Source organism: Haliotis rubra, unplaced genomic scaffold (assembly GCF_003918875.1).
Source record: "Haliotis rubra isolate DU_JTF1 unplaced genomic scaffold, ASM391887v1 Scf82, whole genome shotgun sequence".
Taxonomy (NCBI): Eukaryota; Metazoa; Mollusca; class Gastropoda; order Lepetellida; family Haliotidae; genus Haliotis; species Haliotis rubra.
The window spans coordinates 2,027,164-2,053,879 of record NW_025767546.1 but is presented as its reverse complement, the minus strand read 5'-3'; the positions used below and the strand labels follow the sequence as shown (position 1 = coordinate 2,053,879).

Sequence of the window (26,716 nt, the reverse complement as noted above, 5' to 3'; positions counted from 1 at the left end):
TAACAAGGGTTAGGAAGATGGATGGATGTCTACAAGATGGAATTCATAAGACATGGAATAAATAGCTGTCATGGTGACGATGATAATGAAGAAAATACATTCTACAAATAAATATTCTAATGACTGTCTCTGAGGTATAGTTTCAGTATGACGTAACGTGGATACTTTGGACGGACAACCATATGACTAATCGTATGTTAATGCTGAATATTCATCATGATGATAGTATGACAAGTAGAAAAGTGTCAACGTTTAATTCTTTCTACTTTCACAGATCAAACTGATACAAACCACTGAACCAAATATCAGCATGTTGTCCATTCAATTAAAAATTAAAATTAAAATTTTAATAAACATAAAATTCCAAACTTAGAATTCCCTTATTTCACAACAGTTATTCCTAATTAACATTATTAACAAAATTAAAGAGGTATCACATCCTGCAGATAACATGAACGCAGGTTATTGTGAACCAAATGAACGCAGGTTATTGTGAACCAAATTAATAACTCTGTGATTTAGCGACTGTTTTCTTGAGACTGGTCCGACCAGCGAGCCAAAGTAGAAATAGCCGAAAGCGCCCGTAAACGCCCAAGGCACAAGCACTATCGCAACTGTTCAGAACGTATTTGAGACAGAACTTTTTATGCAAACAGTCATTACAGTCCTATCGGTGAATTATAAATTTTCGAACATCCTTTGAGCAAACTATTTCCAGGGGTGTTAGAGTTTTTATCAACTGACATATCCATATTTAGACATTTCTACAAAGAAATATGAATACCTTGGTGATATTTCCCCCTCGTAAACAGTATGTTCCACGCCGAACCGGAAGTCATGAGATCCTTCGTAAACACGGAGATTAGATATGGAATTTAAACATATTAGTCCCGTTATTTACAAGATCATGTACAAAACAGAATGATATTATTTTATCCTAAAACTATAATGAATAAAACTATAAGATAAAAATATCAGGTAAAACACCAGTATCAAAACATATGTGTGTTATTTACATACATACCAACTGTGATAATTTGGAAACTTTACGAAGCTATGAGTTGGGTTTAATAACACTGACTACACGTTTCAGTTAAAAAATGGGACTATTACACATGTAGCATGTACTAAGAAAACTAGATACATGTACAATACATACCATTTCAATATACTGGTCACGATAACACATACATATGTAAAAATAAATTATGCATTATATTTTGCAAATCAATGCACAAATTGCTAATCAGTGAGACAAGCAACACCAAAACACATAAGCAACGCTATACAAGACACAATGGTATATACATGTATCTGATATGGAAGCACTTAAAAAGAGCCAGTTTAAGCAAGACTGGGGAATCTTAAAGCACGTGAACTGGATATGGGTGTCTTATAATAAGCATACATGGTTGGAATAGATGTGCTTGCATATAATGCTGGAATGTTCCACTGACCTCATAGTAAGCGGATATGTACAGTACAACCCCGTTAACATTCCCAGTGGACTCGTCCGGTGATCAAACTTCCGGATTAAATGACCCCATCGATCAAAAATTCAAGCGCTGCTGATCACAGAACGAGGCTGACAATGTGGTTCAACTTTTAGCATCACTGGTTTTTCCTGACCGGTCTGAACTGGTTGTCGTAACGCTGGTGCCGAGTGCAGAAGGGAAACTTCTTTGTGACGTAATTTGGTCACGTGTTGATGTAGAACTTCCATCCTCATGCACCGCTCAATGGCTTCCTTTAAAAAGTGAGGATTCCCCAATCATCTTCTGGAATATGTAACAGGGTTGTCCGGGAGAAAGGTCATCCAGATTTACAGGATTTCTCACAGGGGTCTTCTTGACGTATTTATAAGAAAATAACGTTTGATATTTACACTGTGTCCACATTCTGTGTCACACCAGTTTCAGTTTGAATAAAACAGATATATGCCTGGAATTGCGACATCCCACATTGCACTAAACGTCCGTCTGTCTGTGTGTCTTTCCGCCTTATCGACTGCAGCAGGAGGTGCTTTTCTTCACCGTCTTCATATCTTGCAGCTGCATACCCACATTTTTCACCTCTATGTCCTCATTCGTTCGCAGTAATCTGACAAAATATAGTTCCATTATCAGCTATAATACAGTAACATCAAGATGTAATAAAGGAAGATGTGGTTGTTGTTTGTTGTTATTGTATTTGGTTGATGTTGTTGTTGTTGCAGTTGAAATTTGCCTCAGACTGTAAGCAATAGGATCTTTCACTCAAGGCATAATTGTAACTGTCTCATTTAGACGTTAAACTCTGTTCTGAAGATTCCTAAATGTACAAAATCTTGATTGTATAGCAAATCTCTGTCAAAACTACAAAATGGTGTGACAATGGAAATACATTCTCAGCATCTCTTCCTAAATAACTATTTAACTTCAGTAATGACTGAAGCGTTCGCACAATCACCAAACAAACCTTTGACGAGAAGCGTTCGCACAATCACCAAGAAAATCCTTTGACAGAATCAATCATTAATGAAAACGGTTCCACTATGGGGCCTGGCGTATGGCGCACGCCAATGTAACACTAACGTAACGTTCTGCTTACCTAGTCAGTTCTATGACTGCCTCTTGTATATTTGATCCATCCTTAGCACTGGTTTCGATAAACAATCCTTCACATTCCTGAAAATGGAAAAACCGACAATGACAATGGAACAGTAGGGGATATAAAAAATTGTATTAAATGTGCTGAAAGTAACAAATGAAATCAGATGTCATGCTTGAAGCAAGTCTGGAAAGTCAGTGAGCCTGACCACCAGATCCCGTTAGTCGCCCCTTACGACCTGCACATGGATTGCTAAGACCTATTACCTTATAAATATCCATATACATTGTATACCATTACTAATAGCATATGAATCACTCAGAAATAATAATGAAGGACTGAAATACAATGTGAATTCCAACTACCCTGCCATATAAACAGGCCATTGTGTTTGAGAGTTACCTACCCTTGACAGCCTTGACCCGTCTTCAAATCGGACAACTCGTCGTCCCTGTTGCTGCATCTCGTCCCTGATGTCGGTCTTGTTGGCACAGAACATGATAGGTATTTTCTTCATGGCGCCATCCTGAGATGCCAGTAACCGAAACGGAATCATGGTTTATCGTGGAACTCGGTGACAAACAAAAATACACTTAACAGCAGAAACTACAGGATCTATTATCAAACTTAATTAGCTACAAACATCCTGATTTATGATTTCACTATGTGCACAGGACAAGAGGTCAAAGATCACACTGTACAGAGTTACCTCCCTTATCTATGGTGGGATCTCCTTGTCATTGGGTCGAATTACGACGAGAATCTGATCGTGGTTATTTTATGCTGTTCGTTGGTTTAATCAAAATTGTAAGCATTTACAAGGTGTACCACTTCGGGATGTTCTCCCTCATGAATCTGATTCGCCCGTGTGTAAATCCCAGATACAAGATTGGTAGATACCAAATAAGCATCATGTGAGTAACAGTGCCAATATTATTTTACGCCGCCGTAACAAAACTGTGCGGATTCATGAATAACCAATTCTTTTTGGTTTCTAACGAAAAACATAGCATAGTAATATACAGCTTCTTGGTGGCGTTTCGTATACAGTGTAATAATCGCAGATCTGCGTTTGCGGAGGGAAACTTTTTAAAACATCTCAAAAGCTAAGTTTGGGGCCGACATATTATTATTCTAGGATGGGAAGGAGAATGCGAATATATTTCGTCCACTACACACAATTTTCAGAACGGAACAAATCACATATTAATTGTGAAGCCCATGGCCCCTTCCCAGAATATTAAATGGTCGCATCCCTTGTAGCACAGAGTTACGAAGCAGGACAGAAGACAGGCCACATCTAGTATCATGGGGGTCAACTAACTTGTCTACAAACCTCCACAGCTTCCACCCAATCGCGGACGTTGAGGAAGGAACGCTCGTAGGTGCAGTCATACAGCAGCAGAACGCCGTCGGCACGCCGGAAGTAGGACTTGGCGATACTCCGGAATCTGTGTGTATAGGAAATACAATAAGTAAGTTTAGATTATAAGATTGTGAGTGAGGATATATTGATTAAGTTGTTCACTGGTCCCGAGGGGGACATGGGTTGATGTACCCTCTGCGTTTGTTTATGTTCCCTGAGCCTTAGGTCCCCGAGGGACCAGTAAACAACGTATTTATCTTACCGACCACCTCAATGTTAATTTTGAAATGTTTGGAGCGCGGGTATCGAATCACAAATAAGGCAATAAGCCTACAACGGCTGACGACACGAAAAAATAAATTTAGAGTTATCTCCCTTCCATCGATTTGCATTCGCAAAATATCGGTAATTTCCGTACATAATACATAACTCAATTATTCGAGATAAAGCATTACTAACACGAAGTACCAAATGAGTTCCAACAGTTCGGCATTCCGAGCATGTCATATAGAAAATGTACTCCCTTGTAAGCCGGTACATTGAAAATAGTAGAAGAGCGTTCAGTCAATCAGAAAAGGATATTTATGTATGGGGCAGGTAAAGAATTATGATGCTTGAGTCAATCTGGATGATAACTGATAATGACGCCTTGAAACAACAGCTGCTGGTAAATGGCAATGTTCCATTCCCTCTTGTTAATGAATATACAGTCACTGACTTCTTCTCCTTGAAACTGGCCACAATCCCAAATAACTGACCTTTCCTGTCCAGCGGTGTCCCAAAGCTGAAGGGCGATGGTCCGGCCATCAACTTCAATCACTTTGGTCTGGAAGTCCACGCCTGTGACAACATAAACAATGGGGATACTCAACATTTCGTATAATCAAGACCCGACTGAATTTGGTTTTACGCCGCTTTAAGCAATATTCCGGCAACATCACGGCGGGGGACACCAGAAATGGGCTTCACAAATTGTACCCATGTGGGGATTCGAACCCGGGTCTTCGGCGTGATGAGCGAACGCTTTAACCACTAGGCTACCCCACCTCCCCATCAACACCCGAACGACAGCAGTAACCTTTGTTATGAGTAATTGCGTGAATGATTTTAGTACAGCCCTTAATGAACTTTATCTATGTTATATCATAGTGTACAAGCTTATCAAGGGAGAAAATCCCGGAGTAACGATTTTTAAGACTTTAACTTAAGACGAGTTAGTGAGTAAAAGTGTGTGCCAACCCAACATGCGTCATATCTTAGGCTCATCCGGGATTCGAACCCACGAATCGACGGACCCAAAGCCTATTGGACCCAATTCCCAGTCGGTCACCTTAGGCCACCCACAGTAATATGTATTGTTTAAGCCATGGATGATGTTAGCTTTACCACAACAGATACATTGAACATACCCAGTGTGGAGCTGAGGTTGTTGACGAATTTGCCCTTGCACAGTCTCATGATGAAGCTGGACTTGCCGACCGCAGCATCTCCGGCCAGGACCACCTTGTACATCCTCTCCGGCTCCTTGGACACCTTGACGCTGAGTAGCTGTGCGACAGATATTGGTGTGTGAGAAAGCTAGATTTCAACGTCATACTTTGGCAAGGGAGGTAACTGACTACAAAAGGACACTTTCCATCATTGCCGAACTAGACAAACTGGATTTTTAAAGTTATGTCCCTGTCCTTATGAAGATGGCATTAAAGAGTCGAACACTAAAATGGTTAGTCATGGCTACAATACCCACGTCAGCAAATATTCAAGGGCAAATTTAAAACTCATGAGTCTTTGACGACAGTGGACACCGCCATTGCGGTTTAATTTCCTGGCGCACTGTCGTCATGGTTATCTATCGAGTTACCTGTTCGGGAGATGTCTGCATCTGTCGTCTTGTGGATCCGCGATTTCCTTTCGGAGGCCGGGTATTTCCGGTGTCACTGGTCGGCAAAGATCGGAGACTACCACGTGACCCTCGACTTCCGGAGGAGCTGAGACGTTTACTCTGCATGTTCTTAAACATTTCGGCCTCTGATCTCTCTATGGTGGTCTCTGCGTCAGTTTCCATCTCGTCGTGGGAGTCGAACTCCTGAAATGACATCAACAGATCTTCAAGATACATGGAATCAGAGGCCCGATGAATTTATATAAGACTACTACTGGGTCCAGATGCACAACATGACCTTAGCACGAGAACAGTCTTCGCTTAAAGCAGGAGAGGTATGCGGTCCCAGAGGTGATGCCCTCGGTGAACGAGACTCAGGTCATCGACTAAACACTGGTGGCCCCTGGGTGGTCACAGGGGTCACATTTTTGGTTGCTTTAGACTGTATTTAAGTTACCTAGTGATGTGATGCTGTAGCTGCTTTTTGAAATGCCTAGACGGATAGCACAGCCTAGAGTGATATCATATCGTTTGTTCAGGGGAACGATACACCATCATTTGGAAACCCATATATCCCAACAAGCCCATTTACACTTTTAATACAAACTTACAACTTCCGCAACACAGAACAATATTTATTTTCTACTGACATTTAGTTTTTCGGGAATTTTATCAAAATCATTCTGGTAACCATGACAACCTCTCAGGGTGATCACTCACCTCCTCCTCCAACATATTGCCTGGCTTCAACCTCTTCGGCCTCCGGGGCAGTGACCGGACATCACTCTCGTAACTCAGACACTCCGACTCGGTGTCAGGTTCGTTGTAGTCGCGCATGGTGGAATGGCCACTGTCTGAAAAGCCCACGACTGAAAATATATAACTGACCATATCTACGTTGTTGATGCTTTGTTTGCAAGGATTGCAGTGATCTCTTGCTGGAATATATACAATTGAACCCCTTTAATCCAGACTAATGACTCATGCATGCCATTAATGGTGACAAGCTCATCAGTAGAGAAGCATATTCGTATGATATTTATATGATCATACATGGCGTAAGTACTTGGGACATCTGGAACAGTTGAAGACATTACGCAAAGGTGTTTTCTCAAAGTGGATTTACGGATGAAAGGGATTAATGCTGCTAAATTGGTGCTATAATATATTTAGGTGTGAGTTAGCATGCTTGGATTTTTTATTAAATTCACATAAAATATACTTTTCAAAATTTAAGCATTCTCGGTGAGAACTAGATTCTGTCTTTATTTCACATCCCCCCAATATTATCCTCTTAGCTATAGCAAGCTATTCTCTACGACTTCCTTCACACGTAATGTCATGGTAAAGGAGTAACCATGTGCTTAGTAGGAACTTAGTCACAGGAACTAAGTGATTCAGGCACACACATTTTCAGAAACCAGATGATACCTCTTCAACCCATGAAACACACTCTTACACTACGACCACGTCTACTGGACGCAGTGATGGGGTAGCCCAGTGGCCGATGACCCGGGTTTGATTCCCCACATGCTCATTACGTGTGAAGCCCATTTCTGGTGTCCCCCGCCGTGATATTGCTAGAATATTGCTAAAAGCGGCGTAAAACTCACTCACTCACTCTGCAGGACGCCCTTATTTACGCCACCAAACCTTAAATATTGTCAACACCACGCCCACACCCAAAGTGCTGGCATGGATCGATGCTATTCAGCTTACCTATTTCCTCATCTTCACAGCTCTCCAAGTGCCGGAATCGTCGTAATGGAGACACTGTCGTCATCTGCATCACATTGTGTTCCGATTCACACAGCTCCTCGGCCAGCGAGGAGTTGACACTGACAGCTCGGAGGTATTGTGGAGGACTGAAAAGGGAGGTCACTCTCATTCAATCATAACAATCGTAGATGGCAAGAGAGTCGTATGTCACGATACAAACAGAACTGGAACACTTTGATGCGAGGCTTCAAAACCGCGGTAACAAACATTCATAAATTTACTAAAATATAAACAAATTATATTCCCCAAAATTGTTTATTCAACACTGACATGTTTCAAACAAATTCATTCAAAACGGCTTCCACCATATGGATTGTCTCCCTTACATGCTGAAAACTCTCTCCACACTAAGACAATACTGTAGCCTGTTGAGGCAACATGGCCATAGGACTCATTATGGAAAGTGGCACTGGTCATTATTGCAGCAAACATTCTTACATATGTCATGCTTTTCAGAATTTAAATAATAAATTTAAACCTGAATAAAATGATCTCAGGAAGTTTAAGATAACATCCACAAAATATGACATGCAGAAATGTGCCTCGAGTACCTCAAATGTATAGAACCTAAGCAGAAAAAGGGGACCCTCAATAATATTCATAGTTTATCTTTGTCAGGACAAAATACAGGTCCTGCAATTAAAATCATTATTTAACCTGACAGTAGTGTACCCTACACTATTCCATTACTACACAGGATCCTCATAGTCCCAGTAGTGACCTTTGAAATTAGCAATTGATGGTTCGCTGGTCACTCGTTTGGTAAGTCAAGACAGACAATTGCTTACAGTGACCGAAATGCAGGAACTTTCAGTTTAGTGGCAGACTTTTCAGAAAACTAAGACACTGCATTTGTATAGAGAAAAGAAACATCAGCATGATGAAACTTGTATCCATAAGTGATTCGTTTGTTGTCCGTGGTATAATGTCATGCATGTGTCACTTCGTGGGGAGGGATCTTGGCGTTGTGTAAGTTATCGATTATTACTGACCACTTTAAGGTCTAATCCAAGGTTACTCACCAGGTGTTTTCGAAGTAGTCACTCATCACAGAGCCTTTCCTGGGGGGTCGGGGCGATGTGCTGCGTCCACTGGCCGCAGACTGAAACACAGAACAGGGGAATCATCATCATCATCATCATCATCATCATCATCATCATCATCGTCATCAACAACAACAACATCACCATCAACAACATCATCATCATCAACATCAACATCATCGTCGGCATCATCGTCGTCGTCATCATCACCATCATCATCGTCCTCATCATCGCCATCAACAACATCAACATCATCATCCTCACATCATCATCATCATACTCAACATCATCATCGTCATCAACAACAACATCATCATCATCATCTTAATACGTACATCATTGGACAGCGTCCGTTTATGGCAAGTCAGTTTATTTTGAGACGTCTCCAGGCATTCTCGCAGATTATCGTTTGCGTCGAGAAGCTTCTTGTTGGTCTCGCTGAAATATGGGAAAATGCTTTAAATATATTAAAACTGCTAAGCGTGTTATATGTGGTTCGAAAATGAGCTCTGTCAATTACGAATACCTTTGATACACATTTCAAACATTAATGAAAATTAGGTTTTCTAATTGTGCTAAGATTATTTGTATGTGCACTATTCATTTCAACGATCTCTCCATGTCACACGTGATAGATACAACTAACGCGTGCAATAACCATCTGTAAACGCGGGTAATGACCATTATTTAACATTCTTTATCTTATCGCATATTGTATTTAGTGACATCACAATGCCCAATAAGTGGTTATTATGGACCAGATACATTTGTTAAAGCTAGAGATACATAGCTGACATAATATCCTGACAAAGACACAATTATCTCGTCTTGCAGATAGTCGTTTCAGATTTGTTTTACTGAATAAGTAATTGTTTCCCACGTAACGTGTTGGCAGATAAGACACAAATTTAATACATCCCGCGGGGAAATGCCGAACTTTGTAACGACGCGAATGTACAATGACATGATAACGGCATCTCGAACCTGAACATGTATGGTCGCCTGTTAATACTGTACTCACTGTAATATGTGAAGCTGACGAGTGAGGTTATCTTGTTCTCTGATGCAGTCCATCACTGTCGTCCTCTCTCTGAAGCATAAAGTCCATGTATTATTTCACGTCATCATTGTTATCATAATCATCATTATCGTCAAAATAATCATCATTAGTAGTGGAAGCCGCAGTGGTAGTAGAAGTAGCGGAGGTCATGTTGTTTTTTATTAATTCTCGTTCAAATGACATCACCACCACCGTCATCATCACCGTCAACTTCATCATCATCATCATCATCATCATTATTGTTTTTATTATAAGATTATGAGACCTTTTTATCAAAACGTTATCATAATGGCCATCTAAGCTTACACGTCTAATTCCCGACTCTTCTCCTGGAACTGCTGCTTCGTGGAGACCAGCTCCCCCTTGATCAGAGCCAGGTTGGTCTGTGTGTCTGTCAGCTCACTCCTAAGCTGTCTGTTCTCGAGCTGATACTCCTCCAGACGCGTCTTCAGACTTAACATATACTCCTCTGTCTCCCGGCCTACCTTATCGATACCCTCCTAGAACAGACATATTAGATCAGTCAGATGGGATGAAGACTAACTGAATATTGGCATATAAATAGGGAGGATAACATTTTGCTGTCATCAATAAGCTCAGGTAAGTGTGAGAGGAAAGCCCAGTGATTTAGATCACTTTATATTTTGGTGAAATCTAGGAGCACAATTATGGTGCTGAAGTTCATAACCAGGGAAAATTGTAACCTATTTGAACCAACGACTACCGGATCCTGGCAGGGTGAAGGGAAGAAACGGCACAGAACGTTGAAAGTTGAAATGCTTCCATGGATTAAAGGTACAGTTGTTTTTGTTTCCGTATGCACATGGTTTAGATGTATTGAAAAAGACATATAGAGAGTGCTCACGCTCTGCATCCTCTTTAGATTCTGCTGCAACATGGCTATCTCGGCGTCCATCAACTGTTTCAACTCCGCTTTCTCCTGGTCGGATCTTTCCATCTCCTGTTGGGGAAGAAGGACGTTTCGGTACAACAACACAATACAACGAAGTGACAAGGAGTTCCAAACGAACCTTGAGTTTTCATGAAGAAATTTTTCTGTAAGATGTACTTTTTTCGTACAATCTGATTCGTCATACCTGGTTGTGTGTTCCCAATATATCGCCCGGATTAGGAAATTGGTTTCATTGATACAGACCGGATCTGTTTTAAGAACTCAGTGAACTGTTTCACGCACGTCTGTAATTGAACTTGGCATTGTGGCTGATTTCAGTCAGACTCACTTGTCCCATCGTGGAGTAGAACAGGGTTAAACAGCGCGGGTTCCCTAAGTAATTAAGGGACAATTTATAATTTATGGCTAGGGGGTGATGATGATTTTTATGGAGAAGCATGTACAATGTGAATGATCCCCTCTAAAATGTATGTAAAAAATAAGTGACCCCCCTGCATGTCATGTACAAAATCAATTACAACCCCATAATTTCTAAGCATAATTTTAAACATATTTTGCACAAAATTTGCTGAGAACGTGTATACAAAATTGATGACCCCCCTAGCTGCCCAGACCAAAATGGGTGACCCCTCCTTAAAATCATCATCACACACACACACCCCACACCCCACACCCCACACCCAGCCATAAATTATGAACGGTCCCTAACATATTTGTAGTTTTAACCTGATTAATTTCTTTCCTCGTGACCAACGGTGTTGGCACATGAAACGTTTGTCCAGACATATAGGGATGGCCACATTCAATACTGGTTAAAATAAATAAATATACCTTTCCACGTGGGTTGTTTTCGTCCTTTAAGATTTACAGAGGAAACGCTTTTTTATGTAACCAAGATGTTAAAACTTACAACAAAAATTATAATAGAGTATTATACATATGAATATATTAAGTATTTCTAAAATTACGCTTGCATGTATGATTTTGCGTAACCGAGCTATACAAAAAATATTTTCTAGAAATGACCTGACTTCCAATCATTTAGTGATATCTATTTTAGTGAATACCATTATCACAACACTGAATCTTAACACAGCTGACATATGTACAAATACATAATGTCAGCCCCACATTCTTTATAAACGAACAAAACAGGTTTATAGATTGATAAGGTGTGTGCTGCATTCTTGCGATGAAAATCCATACAAGTGGCGAGTTTGCCGTTGAAACTGACACGATTCGGCAACAGCTGGTGCTACCGCATGAGTCACCATCGCTCAGGTAGAGCTATGTACACCATCCTTATCAGGCGGCGCATTTGATGTCCTGCTGGCGGCGCTTTGATGTGTTAAAGACGATTGTACATGCATTGTTTACCTTGACCGACTATTTTATATGTTCAGACCAAATCGAATTACAATGTCGACGTTTGCATGGTACGTTTAAGTTGAGAAAGCTTGATAATGATTATCCCACTTTGAAACAGTTGACACGTAATCATGTATTTTAGACACAACCCTGTAATGTACATCTCTTTAATCATAACAGTTTGGTGAAACTTTGATTAACTCAATAAACTTTTTAAAAGGGTCTCCACTTTTAGTCTGTGTAAGTGTTGCTATTTCTTTACGAGTGAGTGAGTATGTTTTTGTCGCCGCTTTAGCAATCTTCCACCAATATCACGACGAGGGACACCAGGGATGGGCGAATCACATTGTACCCATGTAGGGAATCGAACCTGGGTCTTCGGCGTGACAAGTGAACGCTTTAACCACTCGGCTACCCCACCGTCCCTGTTTCTAACATGTATACATATATGACCGATCAGAGAGACGTAATTAACTTTAAGACAAATTGTCAGATGTGGGGCAAACTGTATTCGTGAAAAGATGCATTATGAATAAAATGATATAATATTCTGTGATTTGTTTCCATAACCCTATATATTGCGAATGTGAGGCATTATTACACTGAGAAAGAAGGCATCACATTAATATGTAGAGCTTGAAAGTAGTTACTCATTTGCATAAAGTTATTTATTTCGTCATGATACCAAGTTTATCGGATTTGTTTATCACACTAATAAGACAAGCGGTTATAGGATAACTTTGTTCATAAAACTATTAAAAGACGCTTATATAAATTGACTCAATGCCCGTTATCTAATACAATATGGGGACTATACAACACATATTGAACGTGCAACACGCGGACGAGTGAACGGAAACCGTCCTTCGTGCAGTTTCTCGAGGGACATTTCAATATCGATCTGATGACGAAAACACCGAAAGAATGTGACCTGCTGAAATCTGCTGACTTGACTGATTTTGTGTCTGTTGTGGTCATATGTAGTGAAACTGACCTTGTCGAATGACCAACTCTCATATCGCAATAGTGGTCTACTTCAAAGGGGTGTTACGCCAGGGCAGATTGGCAGTCCAAGTATGTCTGATTCTAACCTGTATTAGCGACTTTATAACGAACTGAATATTTCGTATTCGACAAGACAGACAAGCATTTCATTGTATTCAAGGTCTCCGGCCCACATACAGTGTACAGAGTTATACATAAGTATTTTTTACAAGTCAGTTGTTTGTAACTAATTTTTCATCAATTCATCTCTTAACGTACTGGCATGTTTTATAAACAATGACAGATTTATGACATTTTGTTCAGTGCACGAACATAATAATGATTAAAAAGCTACACCGGAGGGTTTTGACAGATAATACTCTGGTATATATTTCTTTCTAATGTCAGCATATGATTTACAGATAAAAAAGTGAAATGAATTTCGTTTCCTACTGGTTCTTTGCACAATGGACAGATTCTTTGATTCCATCGAATGGACATTTTCTTCCTTCATTTACCATCAAATTTAGCAATCCTAGTCTACATTTTACCAACTAATAATTAAATATTTGCGAAATATAAAAGCGAATATTTATTGTTACAAATCCCCTTTTCTGTCCACTTTGCCTAAGCATTTTCCCTGTGACTTTTAAATACCCCTACCAATATACTTATACGTGTGTATATTGTTTCTAGTAAATTTCAGATAAACATGTGTCCAGGATTATAGAACGTTTACTGTATTTAGTTTAAACGTACACAAACTGTTTACCAGTATACAAAACACCAAATTAACAACGAACTGCGGTACGTCTATAACTACCCGTTGTCCCGAATGTATCTAAACACCTTAACACCCATTCTTTAGTTGTTTCAAACGAATATGGTTGCAACAGTGCAACGTAACATATGTTACATTTGACCACTTTTTAAATGACATCGTTCATAAGTTTGCAATATTAGCCATAAGCTACATTTCGTTTTGATAAGAATAAAACAAGGTATGTCAGTTAAGTGCGAATCGTGATCATACTTCGCATATTGTTGTTTATCTGAAACGTGGTATATTTTGACGAATACATACAGCATTCATAGACGCGCGCCTACTTGACTTCTAATTCAAATGAAACTGACAGTGTGTACGTGTTATAAGTTGAGAAATAGTGACTTTGTGCTTACGTTGACACTTGAAAATATTGACAGATACATATATAGGTAGCATGATAGGTATTAATGCCTTCAGCCTTGACTTCCAGAATTATATTAATCTTAATGGTCGCGTCAAGTAACAATAACAATCCCCATACATGTCGATGCATATTGATTTGTCTCTATTGTCGCGAATGGTGCAATGTAACATATATTGAATATGTCATTACAGGTTATTACAACGACGAGGTACTGAATAAATAGCTTTTAATGTACACGGCCATGCCTATTTATTACATGTTCTCAGCATTAAATGTGGGAATTAATCGGGTCGAGGGTCTGTTTACTGGGTTGGCGCGAATACCATGTCATAGGGGTACCTATTTAATAGTGGCGAAAGGAATTTATCTTCACAGAATAAAAATATGTAACAAATATAGGTCATTGGTAATCTTTACAAAGTATGGTTATTGAGTTTCTGTCACATATGGCATGAGAGTGAAAGGAACAATCACGTGACATACACAGACAACAGGAGGCGGGAAATAAACATCGATGTAATTCCAACCCGTAGGCGGAAATGTTTGGAATGCAACTTTCAATCATCGCTTATCACACTGAATAGATCTTAACTAGACTGTGATCACAAAGAGTAGCGGAGGTAGCCATGTGGTTAAGGTGTTCGCTCGCGACGCCGAAGCAAGGGTTCGATTCCCCACATGGGTAAAATGTGTGAAGCCCATTCCTATTACTAGAATATTGCCAAAAGTGGCGTTAAACCAAAATCACTCATTCGTAAAGAAATAACAAAGTCACCTGGATGTGCATTAGCGTAAAACCATACTCACTGACCCACTGTGATCACAACATCATATCCCCTTATCACTTTTCATTTACCGAATCAGTCCTAAAGTTTATATACAGTTACCCTCATGTTGAAAAGGTCATGTCGTCTTTTGTTTGTAACCACATTGCTTGGATTGCGTGATCTTAACTTCTATGTTAAAAACGTTCGGTGGCGATTTTGACGCGACAGATTCGCGTTCTGGTCGCGACCGAGGACGCGATTGTTTACCATATGGGTTTTGGTTTCACGATAGATACCTGGTTCCAGAGACCTTTACATTTGGTAATACCTAGTTTGACATCTGTACAAAATGTATGAGTGTCGTCATGAAGTTAGTTAGTGAGCATACGTACCGCCTTTTTAACTCGTTCCTCCACCTTCTGTGTGTGGACATCCATCTCATCCTCCAGACTCCGCAGATGGCGTTCATGCTGTTCCTTCTCCCTGCAGACGTCAGAAACAGTGTCAGCCACGAACATATATCAAATGATAATAGTAAACAAAGACCAGATCAACAGACATTAGCAGAAATAAACATATGTCAACACACATCAACATATATAAGCAAACAAAACAGATATCAACAGGCAATACTAAAAATAGATATCAGCAGCCATTAACAGATATTACCAGACATGTGTAGATATCAAAATTCGCAAAAACGTAACAACCGATACTTTCAGAAATGCATTGACACATCCTAGGATTTCTCTTATTCGGAGAACAAAAACAATGACCCCCGCATCCTCACCCATTTTAGGCTGGGACATATCTTAATCAACTTCGTATAAACTCCGTGAAGTAAATTAAGTAGCAGGAGTGGAATAGCCGTGTGGTGATAGTTCATGTAACGCATAATCTTTAAACTGAACCAGCTTTTAAAAGAGACCATTTCACCATCTCCCGAGATAGAAGGTTCAATAGTGAATCGTCGCATCGTCATCATCTTCATACAGTGGAGTATTTCTTCGTGTACATGGTAAGCCACATTGTCCTTGGCATTTGACAAAAAATCTGTTTTGTAGAACATGCTGTTCTGTCAACGTACAGCTTCAAAGTAAGGTGTTCTAAATATTTGACAACACCAACATCTGATAAAATGCATTGTCCAAGATATCTGACAATCTGACATCGGTATGTCTTACTGATAACATTAATACCTATTGCATTTGATTTCATTGAAACCAGTTAGCCTAGTCGTTGTTAGCATATACACTTTGAAGCCTCGAAAGGTTTTCTGTGTATCCATGGCGACGTGACGCTCACCTCTTGTAGGTCTTCTCCAGCCTGTCATTCTCCTGCTGGTAGACCCGGATGTCCTTGATGACCCCCAGGATGATGTTCTCGAACTGAGTCAGAAGCTCTGGGTTCTCGCTGGCGTGCAGAGCCTGGTACAGCTCGATCACCTGCTCCTGGCTGAATATACAACACACACGATGTAGGGTACAACATACAGTATACAACATACACGAGATAAGGTACAACATAGAGATTGAACATACAGGATATAACACAACAGATACTCCGATACAAAATAGCGGACACAATACACACGATGTTACACAGGATACAAGGTACACCAACACAAGGAATGTACCCTAGGATATAGGGTACAAGATGCAGGATGTAAGGTACAACGTATATACTATCAGCATGTAATGTAGATGATTTAGGGTATCATATGCAACATTTTGAGTTTAGGGTACAAGTTATAGGATCTTTATAGGATTAAGGATACAACGTAGGATAGGTTAGGTTACACCATACATAATACAACCTATAGAATGCAGCAAAGAGCATGCGAAACACAATTCGGAATTCAAGATATCAGAAAAGGGACATATGATATAGGATTTAGGATGCAAAACAATATTAATGTCTGAATATACATATTGCAATCACCTCTGGCAATTCGTATGATTTGAATGCTTTGTAAATGTGATATTTAAATATCGTGGCTATGAATCTTCTGTTCATATCAGTTACAGTACATGTATTTGAATATTTAAGCACGCTTCCATTGTTGAACATGTACATCTGTCGTTGATAGAAACGCGTTTGTATGCAGGTGCGCGGAGATCAAACTGCAATCAGCCGTCCAGCACAGTTGACACATGAGCAAAGACTGATGTTTATGCAATACGTGCATATTTGAGTTTTATTTGCATATGTACAAAACTAAACGAGATCACGTGTAACGCGTGATATGGAGCGAGAAAAGAGTTCTGGTATACCGTGAACTGATGCGAGTTTACTGAAATGTATATTGCCTGTGACCTCGTTCAGTATTTTATGCAGTACTTGATTGTTCAAAAATAATTTCATCCAACTAGGAAAATCACCGTCAAATGTAAGATCGGGCGTATGAATACAATAGTTTAGTGTCAAGTGTAAACAGACAGGCATCTACGCGATCCACATCATAATCCAATTGACTTTAACAAAATAATACAACCACAGACACACTAGACGGGGGACTAGTAATACAACATCATACAACAATATAAGTACAATATCATACAACAGCCTTTTCTTTAGAACTCAGCGCCACAAAGTTTCCAAATACCCTAAGACGAAAAAAAGCCGCGTGACATCATCTTAGCACCAGAGTTGCTTGTTGGCTTTATTGTAGAAATGCTTGCACTCTGTTTATTATACACTTTGTAATATCAGCCCATTTTATTAAACAGTGATATCATCTGTAAGTATTAAAACATGCTTTCAATGGACTCTTGTCTCCTATGTTGAATATACAGAATTACCTGTTTTGTTGAGATATAATTATATGTCTTGTAAGTACATATTACGTGGGTGTGACCATTGTTTGATAACAAGGTTTCTTGTTATTGTCAACAACATCAAATTCGATGCCAGTCTACCATGACGTTGCTGACGTTGCTGACGTCACGTGGACACGGTTACGCATTAGGAAGATAGTCTCTGTTTATGTATGTCGGTATTCGTCGGTTTACAACACCTGTTGCACTTCACACAGGTTACTATAGCAACATGGCGTGATATGTTATTGATCGTGATATCATCTCCCCAGAGTTATCTCCCTTTGTAGTGTGAGAATGTGAATCTGTCATTGGGACTTATTCGAGCCAGTGCGATGAAGGTTATAAACGATCGTGTATTGATAGAACCTGTTGGTCCTTTGTAACAGAACAGTAAATAAGTTTACATATACGTACTTGCATTAAAACTGAAAAAATAAAACGCAGTATGACAACCAACACAGCGATAAAGCAAGTACCCTGTCTGGCTGCGTTTCCAATACTGTGAATACACAATGCCATTTAGAAAGTGGTCAAATGTAAGATGTGTTATCTTTGGGATTACACTTTCTCAGTAAAGTACCGATTCTAGTAAAGTAACGACTCACAGAGTCAGGCACCTATCTAAGCCTCGGTGGCTGAGTGGGTTTGATGGCTGACTTTGTGTGCTGCCAATTGGGTGCAAGGCTAACTCTACATTTGAAAACACTGTTGAGTGAAAGGGTCTCAATAGTTTAAGTATGCTGCCATCCTGATCTTTATTGAATAAATTCTATTTGTTGTAGATATATACCCTTGTACCAGCATTGGTGACTTTTAGCTGAGAACAAACTGAACTGAACTGACAATCAGACATTTAGACTGGGTCTATTAATGCACATGCACATCCCGAGGTTCCCAACTGTTCTCTCCTGCACGTGTTTACACAGTGACACACGCAAGCTTCTCGCCCATCTGACAAACATCCTCATCCCTGCACGCCGTCAATCACGTTGACGCTAAGTCTCGGCAAATGTCAATGTGTACGAACAGGGAGTAACGCAAACGGACGGCCAGCTTCCCTGATATAGCTTCAGAAAATAATCTACCAGCAAATACACCAATATATGGCCTCTGATATTACACAAGAATTCGCTGATAGGTCGTTACAGTCTTGAGAACACTACTTGGCCAATTTAAATCTACCTGAGTTATGATATTCCATCTCATTCTACGTCTTTGTGACTAAAACCCTGAAGATCCGGGTTAGAATTGATCTTCAGTAACCCATGTTTGTCGTAAGAGGCGAATAACGGGATCGGGTGGTCAGGCTCGCTGACTTGGTTGACACATGTCATCGTATCCCAATTGCGCAGTTTGATGCTCATGTGTTGATCACTGGATTGTCCAATCCAGACTCGATTATTTACAGGTCGACGCCATATAGCTGGAATATTGCTGAGTGCGGCGTAAAAATAAACTCACTCACTCCTTGGGGACTGGAAATTTCTTGAAGACCTAATTTCCCAAGGCGGTTTTTCTTTGAAGGTTTCAACATTCTTTGACAGACAAAGGTTGGATTTAGACAGCGTGAGGCAATTAAATCACTGCTTGGACGTTTCTCACGTCTCTTAACACCGAACGTGGTACAGTGAATGAGCCTTCAAGTAGCTTCAGTGCGCTAACTGGTTAATCCCGCCATTAACATTTTAACGCCCTGAGCAAAACCACAATCGCCTGTCCGTGTTGGTCAGAGCTGGAGGCATGACGGGAAGTTTCTAATTGTTTTCATAAATGTTTCTCATAGCGTCGGTCATTAAATACGTGTATTCATGTATTTCAGATCGACCAGTGCGGTATTTGGTACGATTCCGGCCTTATCGATACCGCCTTGATCTTTTTCTTAACTATGCTTTAATGCCATATGTTTGATCGAATGTCTGCCGAGAGAGAAAGAATCTGTTATTATGAAAATAAACTTATGTGCAGAATTTGTCTTCCTCGTCATCCAGACCAAGAACATGTTCTTGAGTAATGCGTTGCACATACAGTGCATTGTATTTATGTGTGCATCTGCTTTAATGAGGGTTCACGTGACATTACAGCTCTGACAAAACAAAATTGTAAACGGTGATATACAAGGATTCGAAATCACGACCAGTGGATCCTGTTTGTGCTAAGGGAGGTAACTCACTCACTACTGGTCCGTGTCAGCTCTATATGAACATGGGGGTGGCATTTTGTATGCCTGTTCAATGGTTCATGGCCCGTGATGAATGTATACACTGTAGCCATAAATGGAGGGAGACGTTCTCGGAGGAATGTCAGAGGATTTTCATGTGGTAATTAGCCTATTCAATGTACCGTAACCGTCACGTTGGCCTTTATCGTTAACGACCTGTCTAATCCCTTATGTTTATGCCTACTGTGTCATGTTTAGGTTCAAACACGTTTAAGGTATTTTGTACTGAAGGGAAGGGGCCCTTTATTATCGGCACTCGTGATGTTATGGGCTAAATTATATCAACAACACACAAATGTTAAAGCATAATGCGGTGTACTGGAAGTGACGAAAGATAGGAGTGACGATGTGGTCAGGTTGAACACTGCCCCGTGTGTCTTGACCATCTTGTACTGACCACTTCCCGAGACCTTCTGTCGTTGCACCCATACAACACATATATGAGTGAGTGAGTGAGTGAGTGAGTTTAGTTTCACGCCCCTTTTAGCAATATTCCAGCAATATCACGGCGGGGACACCAGAAATGGGCTTCTCACGATGTGGGGAATCAAACACGGGCCTTTGGCGTGACGATCGAGCGCTTTAACCACAAGGCTACCTCGACATATAAGAGTAACGTGACCGATGGGACAGAAATTCGGATTTACAGAACATTTGAACAACAGAGTTAACTGTAGTCGTCAAATACAGCATAGGAAGAGTATCACTTATAAAGTAACATTTCCACCTGACAATACTCTGTAACGGAAAATCGCCGAAGTTGGTCCTCGAACCCCGGTCATAATTCATGACTTAATGAAAAATCTTTTAAAACTATAAAGCAGCAGCCATTACATTCGTATTTTATTTCCTCATCACTCATGTCCCTCCATCTGTCAGTGTTCCTGGTACAGTAACACATCCCGTCTCTGGAAACCCAACAATCCGGACTATAACTTGGTTTCTGTTAGATTATTGAAAGTCTTAGGCTGCTACCATGTTTTAAATGTCCTTTGGTAAATTATAAGTGCTACAAACTTGACTTAAACTTACTTTTGAAAACTATATCACTGCGTGTAACACTTCCTAGTCCAGTCTTTCTGCGTTTATGAGATTTATGTATAATTAGGGTCATATTAGCTTAAAGTTTGCCTTCCTTTCACACGGGATATTAACACACTCTCGAACATGGCATACACTTTTATCTATACTCTTCAAAAAGGTAGGGGAACCTGAACTTTAAATTTGGATAGGAAATATAAGCGTAAACTAACTTTTCAAAGACAGACATCTTATGAACGCACCTACATTTCTCTTTATCACCACCCCTACACACAACGCATTGTATGCACGTGCACAACGCAGAAGCCCCATACACGTGCAAAGGGTCTCATTCTTGACTTCGACGGTTTCCAAGAAGACCATTACTTGCAACACACAGTCGTTAGTTTTTGTTTCTAACCAGCTTGTTTCTGTATTAAAATGAAAATCGTACACATACAAATTTCATTATTATCATATCAACACTGATTGCCTCCGATATATCTCCAAAGTTTTCCAATCGTAAATCAAAAATGAAGTTCCCCTACTTTTTAAGAGTATATAAATTGCCGTTAGACTGTCACTGTCTCTGAAAATTACCATGGCAGAAATATGCAGCTGCATTTAAACATGGGAAGAAGACCCATTGAGATGGAAGATCAAAACTGAGGATAATCTATACTTGCTTCATTTGTGGTTACAGTATTGCCTCAGGGTCAACTAAGGGACATCGCTGTTGGGCTCAAAATTTTGATGCAAGGATAGGCTGTGTCCGAGTTTTAAATGCAGCTACCTGCCGCGCCTCGAACCGGGTTAAACTTAATACGTGTCGATGTCAGGTCTGAAGCCAAGTATTCATGCCCGGGGTTGTTGAATGTATCGGATGAATGAGCCCCAGAGATACTGTTGCGGTTGGTGATTAGTGGGTCAAACCAATTAGATGTATATATCTGGTGAACGTTTTCTGTTTCGGATCAGGGGTTTGAGTCTAGTTTATATAATGACTAATCTCCTGTATAGATGTTTGTGCAGCGATTATTTTTATACGCGGTAATTGTGGCTTGCTGTCGTGGAATGTTTGGGAATGTTGTTACAATCCGTATTTACAAGTATCAAAACATTGGACGACCATTACATGAATAAAAGCTTCTGTTGAAAAGGAATAATTATGTTTGATCCACAGACAAAGTATTGAACTAACAGACCTTGCAAAGAATTGGATGATTACACAAGAAGCTTTAAATGTTTGTGATAATTAATTGGAACAATATTTGTGCAAATTATGTACAGCAATGTTCACACAGCTGTCAACAAAATGATATGGATATTAACTCTAGTATAAACATTACCTCCATGAGTAGGTTTTCAAACATTATGCAGTCGAGCGTTACAGCTAAATAACGTACTACTCATTAGTACGTAGAAATATGTCACTTTACTGATATGACGGGTTCAATATGTGGGCACCAGCAGAAGATATTAATATTGCCATTGAATATCAAACATGCTGCTTTACCTGCATTGTGATAGCACCTGTGTGAATGGTTTTACGCCGCTTTTAGCAATATTCCAGCAATATCACGGGACACCAGAAATGGGCTTCACACATTGTACCCATGTGGGGAAGCGAACCAGGGTCTTTGGCGTGACGAGCGAACTCTTTAACCAGTAGGCTACCCCACTGACCCGTAAACAATACGTACTCACTACTGCATAGAATATGCCACAATACAGATATAAAGACAATTAAAATTTAATTTTAGAGGCATTAATAGAAGACATTAAATACTGACATTAAACTGCATGCATACTGGTATAACTTCATTGAATGTAACAGCTACTTACTGTGAAGTCATATCATTATCACTGATAATGTCTTTCAGTGTTCCACTTAACATAATAACAATTCAATATTTGATTATGACGTACTGCGAGGAATAATGATATTTATTCATATAAATATTTATGTTTATTCATACAACGAAAGTAAAAACAAACTGGATTCCGTTATCCTAGTCATCGTTATAATGACACATTACAGATACGTAGGATTTGATTTAATCTCCATTTATAGAATCTCAGCATGATAACACCTCTTGCTGAGATAGCCCGCGGGTTGTGTAGTTCAGCTGTGAGAAATCTCAGGTGTCATTCTCAAGTTTTCACAAAGAAATCTGCCAATTACGCCATGACAAAGCTTTTCCGTTGTATCAAGCCCCTTTCTGTGCGTGTCTGCAATAATTGTCACGTTACATAATGAGTAATGTTTCAGCATATCTCCTTGTCCACCACTGTTGGCGTTTTATCTATTACTCAACATTACTCGCCGAAACATTGATCTACTTGATAAAATATCAGATAAATGTCATATAAATGTTCACTGAATATATGTGACATATCTTCATTTATATCTGTATCGTAGAGATTGAGTATTTTCCATTTCCAAATAGAAATTTTGATTATATTGACATTCAATAAACATTGCGGCGTAATACAATCTCAGTTAAAGTTATTATACGGTAGGGACTTGTACATGTTTGAATTCTGACAGTCAGCCACCCACACACACCACCTCTTGCCTTGACCCCTCACATCCATAGAAGAATGTACCCCGCACTTTTCAATGGACAGTATTCCGGTATAGAAGACCCCCAGGCCCTTATATCTGGTCAGACAGGTAATAAAATGTCTTTGTGCATGGAACAATTATGTTTGAAACCTGTTACATAACACGACGTATTCAGTGATGTATTTTTCTGGAGCACGGTATTCAAAGCAGCTCACTCCTGACGTACCCCCTCATTACTGACTTTCTTGTTATTTAGGGCCCCAGGACCACTTACAACCAGTGGTGTCCCATCAGCGATGCCATAAAAACACATCTGTTCCACGACCCTGCGCCAGTCACCAGTCCAGGTATTGAAGGGTATATGTGGCTAAGTTCGTTTACTTTTTTAGTATTAATTCATGGCAAACATTTATTAGCTGATTCTGACTCGTTTTTGGCAGAATCTATAACGAAACGGTTAATCTATTGTCATCTTGCAAATGTCATTCTGACCATCTACGACACCAAGGACACAATCCACATCCAGCCACGTGCAGATGGCAGGTTATACATAAACATCTTGTATAATGCTCGTGTATTAATTACAGTTGGGTTACAGCTAACACTGGGAAAACAGATTCGAACTGATGAAAACGAAACCTTAGCCTACTCTGACAAAATGACAACTATTGCGAAAAAACTCGGTCACCTTAATTTTTTACGTTGTTGTGAGGAACAAGCAATAAAAGGATTAAAGTCACAAACTCACATGCAAACAATAATTGTAAAAAAACAATCATTATGTTTACTTTAAAATTTAGCCTCTACTCAAATTTACTCGCCGAACTGTACGGAGGCGCAACTAAAGCAAAACAGCAGTACTAGTAGTACCAGGGATACTCTACAACTTATAGAGTCTCCCTGGTAGTACACAGCTGGTCATTATTAATACATATTACTACATACATATCTGAAGTATTTGGTGACTCACTACAAATCTGTAGTACCTGAGAGTCCTGATAAAACATAAATTCAAGCTCAATAATTAGACAAACATGCATGCTGAATCTGTTAGCGATGCTTTTGATACATTCTGACAGAAATGACTCAACGTGATCTACCCACCTAGACTCCGATAAAACGGCAACATCTAATTCCTCCGGGGATAAGTTCAGGTATGCTCTGCTGTCCCTCCAAGTTGTATATCCTTGAGAAACGCGTCTTTTTGTTGGAGTGGAACTTTTATTGTCCGCTATTTCAAACTTCAAGTCCTCTAATGTTATATGCCCCTTGTGGTCGTGGTCCAGAGCGTCGAAGATGATGTCAAGCTCGTCCGAGGATAGCCGCAGTACTTGGGAGATGTCTGCGAGTTGTCCCTTGGTAATGGATTGGTTCGGATCGTGAAGTTTCAAAGCACCACACAGCGTATTTAATTCCGGCGAGACTGGCTCATGTGCCATCCCAGAAGATCAGATCATTCAAACTAATGTCGTCTGCCTCCCTCAGTCTCCTGTGTGTCATTCCGCTTGAAAAAGTAAACTCCCGATTTAGTTACTATCGGCCATGTTAAGCCAAGGCCGGTCGGTGAAATTTATACAAGTTTTGTAAACAAATAAATATCTACACAATATGCAGTATCTCCAGGCAAGCGTCGTTGTTAACGTACACACACGTGAATGATAGTCAGAAATCGTTTACGAGACCCTCTAAACACACAGCAAACAGATCTTCAGTCTGTCATTGACAAGCACACGCGACAGCCTGTCTGTATTCTATCTAAAACTCTCGAAGTCTGACTGAAGATCGAGGTCAGGTCAAACGAGAATAGTTTACACCTTGAAGGCAAATACTGTAAGCAGACGACACCGCTTGTGAATGTCCTCAGTTTTTAAGTCTCGTTCAGTACCACAACACACAACAAAGATAAGTTATAAGACAACACGTGTATGTATCGTATAACAAACCCGAGTTCAACTGTTAAAGTGCTGAGCACCTGTTGGACAAAAAGCCTGCACTGTGTATTCCAAATGTGTCTTTCACTCCGACCACACCTGTACCTTATGGCGCATTGGCGTATATCGCTTGTACCTTCTTGTCAAGCTCCTCCTGTATGTTCCAATACGCTTGTGATCAATACACACGCTCTAAAAGTCTAAATGAATACCTCACAGAGCATCCGAGCTGCTGCAGGTCAGCGGTTGCTGCTACTGATCCCGTCAGGAGGGTGTGTAAGGATGCAGGAAGAAGCCGCTGATGTAGAAACCCACTAATACGACCACAATGCCCAATCAGAGAACAAGCGAGATCCGACACGGTTCACTGACGACGTAACAGCCCCTGTGTCAACACCTCGTTCTGGGGCTTTGTGTGCACCTCAGCGTCACAACATTATCTTCACTGACAGTCGGGTTCCCGCGACGAAGAAAGTTTTGCTCAAGGACAATGCCAAGTGGCTATTGTTCCAAATGACAGATTGTCTACACCCTGGCTTGTTTTGTTGGTTCTTTATGTGATTCAACGAAGCTCAATGTTCAGAAAGGCGATTTTCACATCATTTTTCAGCCGATCGTCCACACCAGATTACAAATGTTTTCTTACCAATTTAGACGTCCCCATAGACATCCTAGAATCACACGTCCCGTGGACATATCTATAAATAACTGTTAATGACCCATGTAGATAAGCGTAGATAACGCAAGGTTGCAAAATGGTACATGGTTCAAAATTCTCAAAGACAAAATATTCCGTAGAAACGTAGTGAAGTAGAAATCCATTCCGTTGAGTTATTATTCCTGGTAGAGACTCCGAAAACGGTCACGTTGCATCACTCCAGCTGGCAGCTACGGTTCCCGTTGATACGGGTTGGCAGAACAACGACTGTTTCTAGCTTCGTTCCGGGTGTGGATCCAAAGGTATGTCCGCGTCTTGTGAATGCTGAGATGAAATCTCACAACAAGATCCAGTCCACAACGGTATGAAATAACGTACACCTATAAAAATGACATGAACTCGAACTGGTCTTTCAGGTTTGCCATTTCTATTGTACTGAAGTTAAAATTTCAATATGATGGCAACAGGTGGGAGATTCATACGCCATATATTTCGATCACGAAGGCTCGTCGTCAACAAAGTGCAAGCAAGGTGCTGGAAATTCGGCATTGTTGCTAGGG

The 26,716-nt window shown here is 40.1% G+C and overlaps 1 protein-coding gene across 5 annotated transcripts in view; it reads right to left on the bottom strand.

Moving 5' to 3' along the window:
* Nucleotides 1-685: 685 nt before the first annotated feature.
* The window catches only part of LOC124261985 (ras and EF-hand domain-containing protein-like), a 57,503-nt gene continuing 31,472 nt past the window's right edge, over nt 686-26,716 (bottom strand). For 2 of the 5 annotated variants that reach the window (XM_046696364.1, XM_046696363.1), the window contains exons 3-18: nt 16,247-16,396; nt 15,334-15,424; nt 10,585-10,680; nt 10,026-10,219; nt 9,681-9,749; nt 8,995-9,097; nt 8,639-8,718; nt 7,557-7,702; nt 6,558-6,706; nt 5,817-6,041; nt 5,365-5,503; nt 4,714-4,795; nt 3,926-4,040; nt 2,996-3,124; nt 2,590-2,666; nt 686-2,100 (exon numbers count right to left, since the gene is read on the bottom strand). In XM_046696364.1, the coding sequence (XP_046552320.1) occupies nt 2,001-2,100; nt 2,590-2,666; nt 2,996-3,124; nt 3,926-4,040; nt 4,714-4,795; nt 5,365-5,503; nt 5,817-6,041; nt 6,558-6,706; nt 7,557-7,702; nt 8,639-8,718; nt 8,995-9,097; nt 9,681-9,749; nt 10,026-10,219; nt 10,585-10,680; nt 15,334-15,424; nt 16,247-16,396 (1,945 nt within the window). In that variant the 3' untranslated portion in view covers nt 686-2,000. Of the gene's footprint in view, nt 2,101-2,589; nt 2,667-2,995; nt 3,125-3,925; nt 4,041-4,713; nt 4,796-5,364; nt 5,504-5,816; nt 6,042-6,557; nt 6,707-7,556; nt 7,703-8,638; nt 8,719-8,994; nt 9,098-9,680; nt 9,750-10,025; nt 10,220-10,584; nt 10,681-15,333; nt 15,425-16,246; nt 16,397-24,671; nt 26,592-26,716 lie in introns of those variants that run through there. The other 3 variants (XM_046696365.1, XM_046696366.1, XM_046696367.1) reach the window with 3 other exon arrangements.